The 17,341-nt window shown below is 54.6% G+C and overlaps 1 protein-coding gene across 1 annotated transcript in view; it reads right to left on the bottom strand.

The window, feature by feature from the left end:
• Positions 1 to 9,699: 9,699 nt before the first annotated feature.
• BDKRB2 (bradykinin receptor B2) overlaps positions 9,700 to 17,341 on the bottom strand; it is an 11,400-nt gene continuing 3,758 nt past the window's right edge. The window contains exon 2 of the mRNA XM_006159962.3: positions 9,700 to 13,291. Coding sequence (XP_006160024.1) covers positions 12,184 to 13,291 — 1,108 coding nt within the window. The 3' untranslated portion in view covers positions 9,700 to 12,183. The remainder of the gene's footprint in view (positions 13,292 to 17,341) is intronic.

Here is a 17,341-nt window from a genome sequence, read left to right as displayed (position 1 = left end):
GCCGCTCTGAGGTCCCCTCCTGCCAGGAAATGAGCTTGAGAACTGGCCCTTGCGTGGCAGGGCCACGTGGCAGGACTGCCGGTGTCCGTGAGCTGTCATGGAGGACTGAGTGAGTCGGGCATTGGGAGGTGAGTCCGTGGAAACCTTGCCAAGGCTGTGGGCCCCACCCTGGGGTGGAATGGAAAGTTCTTTTAAGAAAATGTGTTTTCCTGCTGTCGCCTGCCAGGCCAGGAAATGGGAAGCAGGCCTTGTCTCGGGGACAGAGAGTGTCCCTGCTGGCAGGGCTGTGGGAGCGGGACTGAGGGCAAGGCAAGGAGACCCCAAGTTTATGAGGGGAAAACAGGCCCCACCATGTGGTAAAAGATGGGGGACTCGGAAGAGAGGGCCATGGGAGCCCCCCGAAGGTATGGTTGCCTTTTCAATTTGTAATTCCTATACCCTCCACAATTCGGTGAAACTTTAGAGTCTGGTGTGAGCCCTTTGAGGGGACTTCAAACAGCTCATGGAAAGATGGAATCAAAGTACAAGTTTATTTTGGTACCAAAAAAATGGAAATCCACATGTCATATACATGTATAATACTCGTAGTTTTTATAATAGGTATTTTCCATGAACTTTCGAAGATCCACCCCCACCACCCCGTGATGAAAGTTCCCTGGGTCCCTGGGGGAAGAAATGGCCAGCGAAGGGTGCAGGACTGCCACCTGGAGACAGGACAGCCTGGCCAGTCAGTGGGACAGGCCAGCCTTCCCTCAGGTGTCCTTAACCTCTGGTGGAGGGGTGCTCTGGGCAGGCAGGGCTTCCTGTGGTACCTGAGGGCTCTGATACGTATTCAGGAAAGGTGACCCTGGAGTTGTGGCTCTTGGGGACACGTGGCCACAGTCCTCTCAGCACATCTCTACAAATGGCGTTCACGTGCTAAGGACCTCCAGGCTCCTCACTTCGTCCTCACGATCACATGCAGCGTCTCTGTATCTCCTCCGCCTGTAGACAGAGGCTTTACCTTGTCTCTCCGCTGGATTAACAGTTCAGGGCCAGGCCCATGACTTAACGGCTAAGGGGCAGATCCCGCATGGTTTAAATCCTGGCCCAGCAGCTTGAAAAACACGCCGTTCAGGGACCAGCAGTTAGTGTAATGGCTATGTTGCTGAACTCCCATGTAATTGACTGAGGTTCGAGTCCTGGACCCGGTGACTTAAACTCACGGCGTGCATGCGGGCCCAAGATCCCGAGAGGAGAATGGAGGAGAAGGGATTGAGGCGTGGCCATCCCCCCAGGGGGTGATTTCTCACTTTCTGTCTCTCTGCCTCTGTCTTTCTGGTGAGCGTACACGCCCTATAGCAAAAACCTCTCCAAAAAAAAGAAAAACATGCCGGGCACATGTGCGCACATGCCCCAGACCCCAAAAGGATGGGGACACGGAGGAGAAGGGATTATGGTGTGACATGCCCCGCTGCAGGGTGCTTTCTCCCTCTCCCTCTCTGTCTGTCTGTCTGTCTCTAGTGAGTACATGCACATGCTAGCTTATAAACAAACACAAATAACGGTGCAGAAACACTTGGGTTTTGTCACTTCACAGGACGAAGGTTTAGCCCTTGGAATTCACAGATTCCTCTATGGCCTTGCTGTCATAGCCAGGGCCACCCCCCACACGAGGTCTTCCAAGTGAGGTGACTCTGGGCTCTGAACGCTCCCAGACTCTCCCGCCTGTGCACAAACCCGGGCTGGACGGGAGCACAGGGACAGAAGTGATGCTCTGGGGCAGCCTTGTTTATGGGGTTGTGGGTTTGCATCCAGAGTCTCCCGGACTGTGCTTGCCCTCCACCTGCGGCTGGCTAGGCCTGCCTAGAGCCTGGGGTGGACCACGGTGTCAAGGCCCTGGTGCTGGTATTGTCTCTCTTTCCGTCTGTCTTGCTCATGGAAGAAGTAAATGAATAAAAACATAAAAACAGAAAGGAAGCACAAACCCCAGGGAATCCCTAGGATGACAGCGGTGGACATGAGCCTGTCTTGGGCACTCAGGTGGCTGCATGTGGGCCCGAGCCTGAGCCAGCAGCCTGGCAACCAGCCCCAAAGCAAAGGGCTGAGAGCTGGTTCTAGATGAGAAGGTGCCTCCCCTGGGCACAAAAAGTCCACTGGGCCAGCGATCCACAGACCAGGAAACTTAAAACAAAAATCATATAAAACCTCCATTCCTGTGTTGACCTTGGGGAGAGGAAGGCGTTCTCGCCTGGGCAGTTGGGCTCCCCAGACCCTCCTCTTAGAGGAGCGGTGAGAATCTCGCAGCAAACACGGCGCAGGGCCAGCACGCAGGAGGGGCTTGTCATGGGTCAGCTGTATCTCTGTATCTTCTGAAGCCACGCCAGGCCTCGTCTCGTCACGACACACTCCAATGCCGTGTCTTGGGCACACAGAGACACTGAGACTTGACAGTGGCCCACAAGGCCACATGCCCAGACTTGGCTGCCCTTTCCTTGTCCCCCTTAAGGAGCTTTCATTCTGGCAGAGGACAAGGACAAGCCACTGGCAAAGTGGCCGTGAAGTACCAGCACTCTCTGAATATGAAGATCGAAAGAATTCACTCCACTCATGGCAGGGTGAGGTGGCTGGTTTTCTGTGTCAACTTGACTGGGCCCCGGGGTGCCCAGATGTCTGCTTACACAGGGTTTCTGGGTGTGTCTGTGAGGGTGTTGCTGGGATAGACTAGCATTTGAACTGGTAGACTAAGTAAAGCTGGGTGTTCTCCCCAGCATGGGCCGGCCTCTCCCAACCGGCTGGAAGCTTGCATAGAATAAAGAAGGGGAGTACAAGAGAATTCGTTCTCTGTGCAGGACTGTTGTGAGTTAAAACAGTAATTTTCTTCTACCTCCCCCTTTATTTTAATTGCCAGAGGGTATGTGCATTTGTCAGAGAGAGACAGAGACTGAGAGAGAGGAACAGGAAGAGGAGCCAGCACCCCCCACACACCCCGTGATCATGCTGCAATCCCTTCTATAACATCTTTCCATTCTGTTGAGATTTGGGGCATGCACGTGCCTGCACACAGTGTTGTTTTTTTAAGCCACTGGCGTTTGGATTTGAACCATGGTCAGCCATGCGGGATCTGGGTCCCTTAACCACTAGGCTATGGAGCTGCCCCCTTCCTCATTCTTCCTGTGAGTACCATTTAGTCCTTACCAGTGGGCAGGTCCTGTGCAGGCTTGTGGTCTGGTGCAAGGGAGCGAATTGGACCGTCGGGCCCAGGAGGGTGCTCTGAGAGGGGGAGTCAGCCCACTTGCAAGTCTTCCCAGAAGAGAGCTGGGGGGCCGTGGTGGCCCTGGGGTGCACCGGGCCTGCCTGCTTATGAGAGTTGTTGTGAGGATCAAATAAATGTGTGGGAAACGTCCATGCCGTGCTACACGGGTGTTCACGGGACACAACCAGTGTGTTCTGCGGGTTACCTTTCCAGCTCGTGACACTGTGTGGTCTGCAGAAAGCGTCCACATGGAGACGCTCTGACGGCGTTGCCAGGCAGCCTGGGGCCTGGCTGGCTCATGTGTATAGCACAGGATGGAGGCACGGAATATAATTAGTTTTCTTTAGGAACAAGTAGTTCCTTCATGATGTTTTTAATAGATATGGAATTGGATTACCTCATTGCAAATTGAAGGCTATGAGCATGTATCTTTAGCATAAACCCTGTAGGTCCCCATGGTGGAAAATGCTTCTGTGAGCTGAGAAACACGGGCCCAGGGAAACAGCAATGCCGCAGATAATGATACCTTCCTTTTCTTTCTTTCTTAAAAAAAAATTACTTAACTTTATTCATTATTATTATTACTTTTTAAATTTTTAAAATTTTATTTATTTTATTATTTTTTTAAATTTGATCAGAGAGAAAGAGAGAGAGAAAGTGAGAAAGCAAGCCACCCGGTCTGGGACCTGAACCGTGATCAGCCATGTGGGATCCAGCACCTTAACTACCACACCACCTGCCGGCTCTGATAATGGTACCTTTTCTTGAAGACTCGGGGTTACTCTTGGCTGTCCCAGCCTCATAAGGCCTTCACACATGGGGCAGAGACACACAAGCAAGCAGAGAAGCCCACGTGCCATTGTGATGAGTTCTAAGGAAATCGAAGAGGAGGCAGAGGTGCAGAGGACAGAGGTGGAGGACGTGTCAGGGATGTCTGGGAGGCAGCTGGAGGCCTGGGCTGAGTCCCGGAGTACGAGAAGGTCTCCAAGCATGAGCAAAGACCCTGGGGCTGGGCAGCGGCACACTGAATGACTAGAGAGGGGCAGAGGGCAGGCTGGGTCAGCCAAGACTTGACCTGGCCAAGCAGTCAAATGAGTCCAGAGATTTCTAGTTCAGGGGACTGCGGTTACAGGAGGTCTAAGGGAAGGGAAGGAAGAAGCATGGGCCAAGGGGAAGACCAGGCTATGGTAGTCTCCTGAGAAGCCTCAGCCGACCTGGGCCAGGCTGGGGGCCTGAGGGCCTTCCTGCTTAGGTCTGTTGTCAATTGTAGGGTGCCTGGCAAAGAGGCATGGCCTCAGGCAAGGCTCTTCAACACAGCACCATCTGCGGAGCCCGACGGTGAGGGTCAGGCTAGCCCAACGGCCATGATTAGTGCCCTTTAGGGGCCTACACGCTGACGTGTCTCCTTCCTGGTGGGCGGATATTTCCCAGTGGACAGATCTGGCTCCAGGGCAAGGCCTTCGTTCTCCGCGCTGATGCAGAAGTCAGGTGTGCAGTCACCACACCAGGGCTGAAATGCCAACTCCTCTGTTGAGCGAGGTGAACCAGGACTGCTTCCTAAACTACCTTCTGGAGCCTCAGTTTCCTGATCTGTAAAGTGGTGCTTTGCAGGTTTGGGGCTTGTGAGATCGAATGTGAAGAGCAGCCTGTGCTGAGCGCCCGGTAGCTACGGCTCCTGGTCTGGTCGTTGCCTGTTGAGTGAGGCAGGGGCGGAGGCGGGGCGGAGGCACAGGAGGGCCCTGACTGAAGAGAGTAGACAGATGCACAGGGCCGGTCACCAAGGGGCCGCGAAGGCTGACTCAGCCTGCACTGAGGCATGTGGGGGGCTCAGAACCCCCCTCTGGTCATCCTGCAGGGTTGTCTATAAACATTCCCATCTACTGGGCTTGGTGGCTGGCTTGTCTGGGGCTGGGAGCCGGGCCCGGTGACCTCTCTTTAACCTGATCTGAGACTCACTGACTCAGCCTGCCTCTGGGGAAGGGAGACACAGGGCAGCCCAGGTCCTGGGTCTGCAGAGGGAGCTGTTTGCACTTGGGGCCCTGGGCCAGTCCCTGACATGCAGCATGGCCCTGCTAGGGCATCGGGATCCTCCCTGGGGAAAGACCCGAGAATGCCCGTGAGACTGTACAACCTCGCCTGTCTTAGGACACGCTCACCAACTAGGATCCCTGAACCTGGGGAGGCAGCCAAAGCCCTCTCGCTGCGGGAGACGAGGGATGTGAGTTCTGTGAGGACGGTCTCAATGTGGGACTCTCCGAGACGCCAGTGGTCACTTGCTCAGGCCACAGTCCCTGGTGCCACAAACTGGGCGGATTAAAGAACCAGAATGGAGCCCGCCGCGGTTCAAGACAGCAGAAGCCCCAAGTGAGGGTGTCGGCAACGCTGGTTCCTGCAGGCTGCTCCGAGGGAGAGACCATTGCTCGTCCCTTCACAGCCTCTGGTGGTTCCAGGCAAGCCTTTGCAGTCTCTGGCTTGTAAAGGCGTCACTCCAATCTCTGCCTCTCTCTGCTCACGGCCTTCTCTCTGTCGTGGTGCATCCTCTCCTCTTCTTGTAAGGGTACCAGTCCTAGGATTGAAGGCCCACCTTAATCCAGGACAACTCAACTCAAGCACTCTACGAAGACCCCATCCCCTAATAAGGCTGTATCCTGAGGTTCCGTGTAGGCATGAATTTGGGGAGGGACAGGGTTGCACGCGTCAACCTGTTCCGACATCCTTATCTCACTGAGTCTTCTTAATACCCAGAGCCCCATTTTATAGATGAGAAAGAAAACACAAACTCAGACAAGTTAACTGACCTTGTCCAAATGTCCACAGCCAGGAAGTGGTAGGGCTGGGATGTGAACTAGGAACCTGTTTGCCTGCCAAGATCCCATGGTGAGCAAGAGGCATGGCAGGGACCCAAGGCCTGGCCCCAAAACCCTTCCCACTGTTAAACAGTGTGTCGGCATGGGCTAGGTGGAGGAAGCGGATGGGACCATGGGCCTGTCTTTAGGCGTGTTCGGAGCAGGTGAATCTAGAGACAGGTGGCAGCTCAGCGGCCACCAGAGCTGTGGCGGGAAGAATGGCGAGAAACCGCAAAGGATGTGCGAGCTCTTCGGGGGCTGTTGGAAACGTGCTGGGATTAGGTAGCAGAGACGGCTGCTGGCCTCCGCAGGTGACTGACAGCTGAAACGGGTGCACTGCGGGCCGACCGCATCTCCACTGCACTGCAGGAACAGATCCCAGTGTGCGCACTCTCTGCACCAGCCTCTAGGAGGTGACTTTGCAGGGACCGAGTCCTCAGGAGGCCTGTTTATGGTGCAGAAACTGCCCAGCAGGTCAGCTTCCTTAGGGCTGAGTGGCCTTGGCACGCTGTATCCCTCCCTGGGCCTTAGTTTCCACACCGGGAAGCCGTGATCACAGACATGGCTGCCTTCTGGAGGCAGGAGGACGGCGTCTATCGAGTGCTCAACACCGGGTGAGACCGTGGAACAGCCCTCGACCTAAGGCCGTTCTGTCTCAGACAGCAGAACAACGCAAACCGCAGCCCACTCAGCTTTCAGCCACGGCCGAACCGAGACCTCTCTTACTCATCCCCGACCCCACATCCTCCTGGGCTCGGGTGAGGAGTCAGGGCCATGTGAGGCTTTGCGGCGGGGCGGGACTGGGCCCCAAGGAGAGAGTGGAACTCATCACTGGGCTTTACAGAACAGAGCCCCCTTCTGAGTCATGAGGGCTGTGCTCACGTGGCTTCATAACACCCACCGTGGCGTCATCACCGAGTTTCCATCCGGTCATCTGGCAACCAGCCCGCAGCCCTGCATCCTGCCCCACCCCCGACTGGCCAGGCCCTGTCAAGCTGGGCTACCTGCTTGGTTTCCTGAGGTCCCTCTGGCGTCCCCCATTGTACCAGCTTGCTTGAAGCTGAGGGGTCAGGAGTCAAGGGGTTGGAGTCAGGGAGGGGGAGGGAGGCTCCCCCAGCCTGGTGCCGCCTACTGACCGCCCTGCTCAGCTTTCCAGCCACATGGCTTTTCTCCAGGTTACGATCTCCGTGAGTCACGCCCACATCTGTGAGCCGAGTCCCCTGAAGAGTGAGCTCCCCCAGTCACTTGTGGGTAACTTTCCTCGGCTCAGGGCACTGGGCGGGCTGCAACCTGGGTAGGAAGGTTGGGCCCCACAGGAGGAATGAGCATCTTCCCTGGCCCCCGTGTCCACCATGCTGGAGGCTAGAGAATGCGCCAGGAGGAGAGGGGGGGGACCGTCTCACGAAGGGCCGTGCAGGGCCTCACAGATACGGAGGTTTCTCCCAAGGGCCTTGGGATGCTATTAGAGGGTTTCCCTTTGAAGAATGCCCTTCTCACCCTGGCTGCCATCAGCATCGTCATCATCGAAGCTGACACATCTTCCATGCCAGCCAGGTACCAGGCACTGTGCCAACACAGAGTAAGGCCTTTTAAAACAAATTGTTTTTTGAGAATTTTTTCCTATAGGGCACATGTGTTCTCTGGAACGGCAGAGAGAGACAGAGACAGAAAGTGAGAAATCACTCCCCAAGAGGGATGGCCATGCTGCAACCCCTTCTTCTCTATGCTCCTCTTGGGATCTTGGGCAAGTACGCACATGCGCCTGGTGTGAGTTTCAAGCTGCTGGGTTCAGGACTTGAACTGCAGTCAACTACATGGGAGTCCAGTAACACAACCATCATGCCATCTGCTGGTCCCCAGGGTAAGACATTTGAATGGGTCCCTTTGACCTAAGGCTATTCTGTCTCAGACAATAAGACAAATAAAACAAACCACAGACCATCAAACTTTCATACATTAATCCTGCTAATAGTTCTATGAGGCCCACACTATTATTACAGATGAAGAAACAGAGCCAGAAAGGACCGTGACCAGTAGATGGCATAACAGTTACATTGCCGGACTTCCACATGGCTGACCACGGTTCAAGTCCCAGACTTGGAGGCTTGAAATTCACTCTGGGCGGGTGTATGTGTGTGTGTGTGTGTGCGTGCACGTGTGTGTCCAACATCCTGAGAGGAGAATGGAGTAGAAGGGATTGCAGCGTGACTGTCCCCCTTGGGGGGGGGGGGGATTTTTCTCTCTGTCTCTCTGGCCAGCACACATGCCTTATAGCAAAAATCTCAACCAAAAAAAAAAAAAAAAAAGAAAGGACAAGTGAGATACACAAGGCCACACAGCAAATTGAAGTCTGAGCTGATGAGCTGGAAGTGACCCCAAAGCCCTAGCTTCTGACACTATTCCTTATGTTTACAGCCTCCCTAGGGGTGCTCTGGTATTCTTTCCTGAAAGGTTTATTTAGTTTTATTATTACATTTTTTTTTTTTAAGTGAGAGAGAGAAAAAGAGAGCCATCTCCTTGACAGGGTCTTGTCATGCTGCCATCCTCCCCCCAGGCTCCCAGCCATCACATAAGTGTGTCCTGTGTCAGGTCCTTGTCCAGGTCAAGCTGAAATCTGCACCCAGGCCTCCTGTGTGGCTTCAGGATCATGCAGCGGCACCCTCCCCCTGCACCAGCACCGAGGCTGGGACTGTACTTGCATTCTTTTTATTTTCTTTTAGGGAGATTTTTGTTACAGGGCACTGGTGCTCACCAGAGAGACAGAGAGAGACAGCAAGAAATCACCCCCCCCGGGCGGGGGCACACCGCAATCCCTTCTCCTCCATTCTCCTCTCGGGATTTTGGGCATGTATGCATGTGTGCATGAGTTTCAAGTTGCTGGGTCCAAGACTTGAGCTACAGTCAGCCATGTGGGAGTCCAGTGATGTAACCGTTAGATCATCTGCTGGTCCTTATATTTGCATTCTTAAAAGCCCACATTGACTGCAGAGTGAGTGTGAACTGGGAGACACTGGTTGCAGGCAGGACCCATAGCCTAGTGGTTAAGAGAGCTGGATCCCACGTAACTTGACAAACATGTTGGGTGCATGTACGTGCCCCGAAGAACTTGAGAAACATGTTGGGTGCATGTACGTGCCCCGAAGCCTGTCAGGATGGATAAGTGGGGAAGGCATTGTGGCATGACCATGCCCCATGGGGGTGTTTTTCCCCTCATCCACTCTTTCTCTCTGACTCTCTGATGAGTGTATTTGCTTTCTGGTGATTAAAAAGAAAAAAAAGGGCAGATGGTTTTATAGACACCCGGTAAGAGCTTGGTAATGAGTTACCACGTGGGAATGTCGGCTGGGAACATATTCAGACACTGTTAATAGGTTTTTACATCATATTTCTTAAATGTCTACTGCGGAGAACGTTCTAGAGGGGACACTGACCTGTACTAACCGCGTGCATACTGGGAAGCGTGAGCAGCCCTCTCCTGCATTTTGGGAAGTACGAGTGCAACGGCTGAGAGACTGTCCGTCATCATGGCGGAGCCCTAAGCAGGCTGAGCAGAAACACCCACCCCCGAAGGCTACCACCACCCACAGCAGCATCCAGGACACAAAGACTCGAGCGGTCTGGGAGTTGTAACAAGGAAAGAGCTGTGTAAAAACTCTCCATTTATTAGGCTGTGCAGAAAGATGCGTGTTTACACGGTTCATCCCTTTCCTCATCTTTGTGGGATTTGCTTCCTCTTTGCAGACTAACAGCTCTTTGGGTCTTTTGCAGGAGGGACGCTCTGTAGGATTTCAACACACTTGAACAGGGCAGGTCCCTTCCGGGGACTCAGGTGCACACAGACCATGTGTGAACCCTGAAATGACCACTAGGAGCCCATGGCCATGGCTCTGCGGACACAACATGAAGCACACCTCCTGTCTCCTCCCACATTGTGGGCACGCCAGCTACATCCTAATACTAAGCGGCTCTCTTTAATTCACCTGCTTCTGCTGTCCAGCTACAAATGGGTATGTTTACCGGGGCAGAGGGATGTGGGTGATGAAAATAAAAGGAGGGTGAGGTTGGGAGGGAGTCTTTTTGGATTCTTTTTAAGATTCAGAGTTCATTGGCTATGATTTATAGGCTCATTGCCATCCGGATCCTCCTTTCTTCCAGGTCCCAGCCTCTCCAGAGAGAGCCAACAAGTTAATACCGGTCTACTCCTGCCTCCAGTGAGCAAGCTCAGGCTGGCCGCGGCAGGGCGCTGTCTGGGCCCTGCTCCTCAGTTCCTGGCCACTGGCTTGCCTAGGTTCCACGTAGCTGGCAGTGGAGCCTGGCCAGCACTTCCTCCACACCTCCCCATCCGGCCTAGCACAGCAGGCCACAGGGGCCGTTTAATAAGATGTGCAGAAAAAGACAAGTTCCCCACAACGAGGACCCGAGACTGAAGCAGGGCTGTACCCTGGGCCTCTGGCCAAAGATGCTGATGCACCTTTCTCCGCCTGACACTTGGGCCCTGCCCTGGCCCTGCCCCATCCCTGCCCCATCCCTACCCCCACCCAAAAGAGGGGGAGCTGCCCGCAGCCCTGCCCATCGGCTCTACAGGAAATCGATTGGCTGGGGAACCGAGTGGAGAGGGCCTGCTCCCATCTCTCGAAGCCTGGTGGAGGTGGAGGTGGAGACATCTATTCTTCCTGTGGGGCCCTTGCCCCGCAGGTGCTTTCTTATGGGCTGGCCAGGCTCAGGACTGTCACCGAAGAGGATGCGCTCAGCCACCCTGGCAGGGGACTCAGGCCCTACCCTTACTGTGCTTGAGTGGCCCCACTGTCTCTGCTCAGGCTCCTCTTGAGGCCACACTGGGCCACTTTCACATCAGTCACTGACTGGAGCCCCTTGGCTGCAGAGGCAGGGACACCTCGGGCCGGCCTGGCTGGACTCCTGGTGACAGCCACCACCCCTCGGTGAGGGTCCGAGTGCTGTGATCCCCTGGGCGGGTCCAGTTGGAAATCTCTCTGCCTTAGCACAAATCAAACGCTGAAGGGTGGCCTTCTCCAAAAGCGTTGTGTGTGTGCGTGCGTGCATGCAGACACATGTGTGTGTGGGGTGGGGCAGGGTGACGGGAAGGAAAGGGTGCAGGAGCCAGCAGCACCGGCACGACCGGCGTGTCAGACACTGAGCGCTTTGCAGGACCTCGGGCTTCCAATAGCCACTCTCCTCTAGGCAGTTTCCAGACCTGGGGTCTTTCCCCAGTGCACTCGCCCCTGTGGGCGGAAATGCCTCGTGTTCACACAGCACCTTTGGCATCACAGTACGTTCATGCCCATTGTGTCCTTTCATCCTCACAATAACCTGCTGTTACAGGAGAGGAAACTGAGTCAGAGAAAAGCCGGTTGCGTAACTAGTTAATGGGCAAGCTGAGGCCTTGGGCTCCTCACCCCTCTGGTCTCTGTGGTGGCCACAGTGCCTTGCTTAGCCGCGTCACAGACCGGCCTCCAGAGCCCATAAGCGCTCAGTCCTCCCTGCTTGAGTCCATGAGTTCCTCCCAGGCAGGACGCACCCCCTCTGTGCCCTGCCCTCAGCGTTCAGTCTGGGGGTGCGGCTGTGTTCAGTGCTCACTGGGTCTTCTTTCACACGTACCACCTTGTCTGTTGGCGAGGGAACAGCAGGGTCCTGGATCCTGTGTTCTATCAGAGATCCCCCTCAGTTTAAGCTTCATTAATCCGATAACCTGTTTTCCAGAGTCCTAGCTGAGTGGGACAAGGACATTGAGAGCAATAGCTCACCAGGCTCTGCATGCACACCGGGCCACTGCGCTCCAGGAGACTTACGCAGTCATGCTAGGGCAGGGGAGGAGTCTAGCGGGGAGGGAGCTTAGTCATTCCTGTCCCTGCCCACAGCTCCCTCTGCTCCTGGGAGGCAGCAGCAAATAAGGACAATAATACTGTGTGTTTTGGGAGCCCTTATCTGTGCACGAGGTCACCCTGACGTCACGGCTGTGTCCTCACTACCACTGGGCAGGGTGGGGGTTCCTGCTTGAGCTCATGCACGAGGACCTCTCCTCCTAGGGTCTGGGCTGAAGAGCAAGCATCTGTCAGTCCTCACACAGATTAAGTCACCCTGTGCTCACTGGCTGCTCTGCCCTGAGTCCGACAATTTGTAAACCTGGCGCTCTGTGGAGATGGAGGTCCTCAGCGTGCCCATGGAGTTCTCCACCTGGCTGGGCTCTGACATGCAGCCCCCTTTCTGGAACATGGCTTGGAACACTTCTCGGGACTTTTTCCGGAAGCGCTTGCCCACAATCACGTACACCAGCGGGTTGAGGCAGCTGTTGCTGTAGGCCATGTAACTGCTGATCTGCGTGATGACGTCGATGACGTGCTCCCAGCAGCCGGAGAGGATACGGAAGCGGAACAGCGTGTCCAGGAAGGTGCTGACCTGGAAGGGCAGCCAGCAGACCACGAACAGCAGCAGCACGGCCAGGACCAGCATCGTGGCCTTCTTCTCCGTCTGGATCTCCTTGAACTTCTGCATCTCGTTGTTCCGCAGCACCTGCACGATCTGCACTGTGCAGAAGCTGATGACGCTCAGGGGCAGCAGGAAGCCCACCAGGTTCAGGAGGACATTAGTGAACACCTCCCAGGTGTAGGACGGGTATTTGATGATGCAGGCGGTGACATTGTGGCCCTCGTCTCTGTACTCTCCCAAGGTCCGGAAAGCCAGCATGGGTGAGCTCAGCAGTAGTGCGCACCCCCAGATCACCAGGCTGTAGAGTTTGGCCCAGCGCACACCGCGCATGCGGCCCATGGACATGGTTTTCACCAGGGCTAGGTAGCGGTCGATGCTCACCAACATCAGGAAGTAGATGCTGCTGTATAGGTTCATGTAGGTCAAGCTGTTCACCAGGCGGCACAGGGCCTCCCCGAAGATCCAGTCGAAGTTATTGGCCATGGTGATGGCCCAGAAGGGCAGCGCGCAGGCCAGGATCAGATCTGCCATGGCCAGGTTCCCCAGGTAGATCTCGGCCACCGTACAGCTGCTCTTGTGCAGGCAGAAGATGCTGAGGACGAAGAGGTTCTCCAGCATGGCCAGGATGAACAGCACCCAGAGGAAGGGGGCCTGCACGCTGTTGAGCCAGCCCCACCACTCGGCGAGGGCACAGCTGTTGCTCTGGGAAAGGGTCCCGTTAAGAGCAGATGCAAGGACCTGCGAGGTAACATTGAGCATTTTGGTGCTGAAAGAAAGCAGAAAAGAGGCTGTCACACCTCGAGGTCACAGAGGAAGGAGAAAGCACTGCTGTAGGAGAGGGGAATGAGATGGCTCAGCCGCTCAGCAAAGAAGTGGGAGGAAGTGGGCCCTGGGACCTTTTCTGCGGGGTGATCGGAGACTCATGTCCCAGTGTCCCTGACACCCCTCTACCCGGGGGCTTAAATTGAGACCTCGTGTTCTTTGCCTTGCTGCTCCCCTGGGATATTTCCTTGGCTGGTGCCCATCGACAGCCCTAACGATCACGAGTCTTGGACCCTGGGCCTGCTTGGAGATCCCATGATAGCAAAATTCCTTCCTTATCAAGAGGCCCCTCCCAAGGTGCTGCTCATCTTTTGGCCTCTTGAAGCTGTGTCGTGGATGAGCAATTTATTAGAAGAGAAAAAGGATACTATGCCAGACAGGGAGACTGCAGCCTGGCTCCGAGACCACCGCCTATCTGCCCACACCCTGCCTTCCTGGACCTCCTGCTTCTGCTGGCAAAGGGCCTCGTATCTCCACAGCCGCTGTCGGCAATGCGCTGGAGGTGGCCAGAGAGCGTGTGATGGAGAGAGAGGGCAGGCGCTTTCAAGGCAGATGGTCCTCCTGGTGTCAAATCCCAGCTCCCTTGTTTATGAATTGCGTGGCCTCATTTACTGAACCTCAGTGACCTAACCTGTAAAACGGGAATAATAAAATCGACTTTCTTTCCTTTTTTCTTTCTCTTTCTTTTTATTTGCCAGAGGGTACATGTACTTGCTGGATAGAAATGCGAGAGAGAAAGAGAGAAATGATCCCCTCTATTCTCCATGAGGGATGGTCATGCCACAACCCCTGCTCTTCCATCCTTCCCTGTTCTGGGGATTCGAGGCATGCATGCACAGGTACCTGGCCTGTTTTCAAGTAACCTGGTTCAGGGCTTGAACTGTGCAGTTAGCCATGTGGGACCCAGCTACCTTAGCCACTACACCATACTCTTTGGTACGGTGGCAAGGAGCTGAGCCGATGTGCAGAAAGCCCCAAGCATGCACTTGGTTGGATAAACACTCGTGCTCATCTGTCTCTGTGAACCTCTAAGTCGCAGTGTCAGGTTCCAGCCCGCGGTCTGCAGGTTCTTGCTCCCGGACCCGTGACCTTGTCAGTACCCTACTGCTCCTCTTTTACTCTGAGGAGAGACTTGCAGACCATGGGGCAAGCCACTTTCTTAAAAGTGTTGCTGTTAACGACAACTCATCTTGCCATCAACAAAGTGACTTGGGCCTGGGCAGACAGAGTCCCATCTTAGCTGTGTGGTCTCGGGCAAACTGCTTGACCCCTCTGGGCTTTCATTTTGCTTGCTTTCTTATTTATTTATTTATTTAGGATTTTTGCCTAGCTTGTGTGCATTTGCCAGAGAGACAGAGAGAGACAGTGAGAGGGAGAGTGAGAAATCACCCCTCAGGGGGGGATGCTCATGCAGCAATTCCTTTTCCTCATTCTCCTCCTGGATTTTGGGCATGCACATGTATGTGCCTCGTATGATTTTTCAAGCCACCAAGTCCAGGACTTGAACTGAAGTTGGCCATGTGGGAGTCCAGCGGGAATAATAAAATCGACTTTCTTTCCTTTTTTCTTTCTCTTTCTTTTTATTTGCCAGAGGGTACATGTACTTGCTGGATAGAAATGCGAGAGAGAAAGAGAGAAATGATCCCCTCTATTCTCCATGAGGGATGGTCATGCCACAACCCCTGCTCTTCCATCCTTCCCTGTTCTGGGGATTCGAGGCATGCATGCACAGGTACCTGGCCTGTTTTCAAGTAACCTGGTTCAGGGCTTGAACTGTGCAGTTAGCCATGTGGGACCCAGCTACCTTAGCCACTACACCATACTCTTTGGTACGGTGGCAAGGAGCTGAGCCGATGTGCAGAAAGCCCCAAGCATGCACTTGGTTGGATAAACACTCGTGCTCATCTGTCTCTGTGAACCTCTAAGTCGCAGTGTCAGGTTCCAGCCCGCGGTCTGCAGGTTCTTGCTCCCGGACCCGTGACCTTGTCAGTACCCTACTGCTCCTCTTTTACTCTGAGGAGAGACTTGCAGACCATGGGGCAAGCCACTTTCTTAAAAGTGTTGCTGTTAACGACAACTCATCTTGCCATCAACAAAGTGACTTGGGCCTGGGCAGACAGAGTCCCATCTTAGCTGTGTGGTCTCGGGCAAACTGCTTGACCCCTCTGGGCTTTCATTTTGCTTGCTTTCTTATTTATTTATTTATTTAGGATTTTTGCCTAGCTTGTGTGCATTTATAAGAGAGACAGAGAGAAACAGTGAGAGGGAGAGTCTTGTGTGCATTTACCAGAGAGACAGAGAGAAACAGTGAGAGGGAGAGTGAGAAATCACCCCTCAGGGGGGGATGCTCATGCAGCAATTCCTTTTCCTCATTCTCCTCCTGGATTTTGGGCATGCACATGTATGTGCCTCGTATGATTTTTCAAGCCACCAAGTCCAGGACTTGAACTGAAGTTGGCCATGTGGGAGTCCAGTGCCTTAACCACCATGCCACCTGCTGGCCCCCCACTTTGCTTTCTGTGCGGTAGACAGTCACTTTCTTCTTGACTCTCTTTGCACAGTGGCTGCTAGCTTCAAATCAAAGAGTCAATGTGAAGTCGTGCTGAAGAGCCTAACACGCAACCCAGAAGGCGGGATGATGGGACACAGCCCTGTGCTGTGGGAAAGGGCAGGTAGAGGTGACAAGGTACTTCCGGGGAGGTCCATGGCAGGGTGGGTTCATGGACAAAGAGCTGAGCAGCAAACTGTGGGAGAGCCTGCTCGTAGCTCCGGAATTTCCCAGGAAAAGCCCTTCTGCTTTCTGGTGTCTCCCACCCTGCCCGACAGACCAGGGCCCAGTGTATGACGGGTGCCGTAGGGAGGGGCACGGGACACAGAACTGGGGTGGGGGCAGGTGGACCTGGTCGAAGGCAACCCTAGAGTCGTGTCTTGAAGGATGCGGAGGGTTTCCTTCAAGAAGGAAAGGCAGGGCAGACCAGAAGCAAAGCTTCTGGCATGTTCTGGAAGGCAGCATTAGATGTTGGACAGAAGAGGTGGGATTGGCAGGAGCTGAAGGGGGATGAAGGAGGAGTGGTCTTCACTGGGTGCAGAGGAAGTGAGGCTCTCCCCTGAGGACTCTAAGGAGGGAGTAGTGGGACAAGTCCCGCTCTGGGGGTGTGAGGATGCCGCTTCCTGGGGGTGTGGGCTGGACTTAGGGATGCCTTAACCAGCTGTGGCAGGAACGCGTGACTTTCAGGCTAGGTCATAAAATGCACTGCAGCTTCCTGCTTGGCCTCTGGGATTGCTCTCCCTAGGGGAAGCATGCCACCATATTGTGAGAACACTCAAGCAGCCACGTGGAGAGGAGCCACCGGGCCACCTTTGAAGTGAGTCGTCCGGCCCCAGGTAAGCCTCCAGATACCATCTTGCACATCTTCCAGCCAAGGTCCCAGACGACGCGGAATACAGACAAGCAGTCACCACCGTGCTCTGACTTCTGACCCCTGGAAATCTGTGGGCTCCTTTCCAGAGTCTTCTCAAAGTAAAGCTTCCACTCAACCCCTTTTGGCCACTCCTTGGCTAGGGGAGTTTGCAGAACACCAGAAGCTCAGCTCTCCTCCGCAGGCGTGGGAAGTGGAGACCAGGCAGCAGTGGAGGGAATTTGGACACAGCGGGAGAAGAAAGGCTGGTCGGCGGACAGAAACCAGGTGGAAGTCGATGGACTCCTTTCCAGAGTCTTCTCAAAGTAAGGCTTCCCCTGGGCAGTCCCCTCAGCCCAACCCTTGGCCCCATTTCTGGGGCATGGAAACCCTCTTTCCTCGTTGCCCCCAGTGTGGGGAGCTGATTGTCTCTGAAGCTAGCTCACTAGACACCGAAGTGGAACACAGGCCCCGCTCATTCATGTCTTGGCAAGGTAGCTGTGGCCAGTGATGATGCCCCGGCCCAGAGCTGGCTCTGAGAAGCCACGGGGTCATCTGGTTAGGGCAGAACTGGAGCCGTGCGGCGCCGGGGTTAG

Source organism: Tupaia chinensis, unplaced genomic scaffold, assembly GCF_000334495.1.
Source record: "Tupaia chinensis unplaced genomic scaffold, TupChi_1.0 Scaffold000671_1, whole genome shotgun sequence".
In the NCBI taxonomy this organism is placed as follows: Eukaryota; Metazoa; Chordata; class Mammalia; order Scandentia; family Tupaiidae; genus Tupaia; species Tupaia belangeri.
This window is presented reverse-complemented; position numbering and strand designations above follow the sequence as displayed.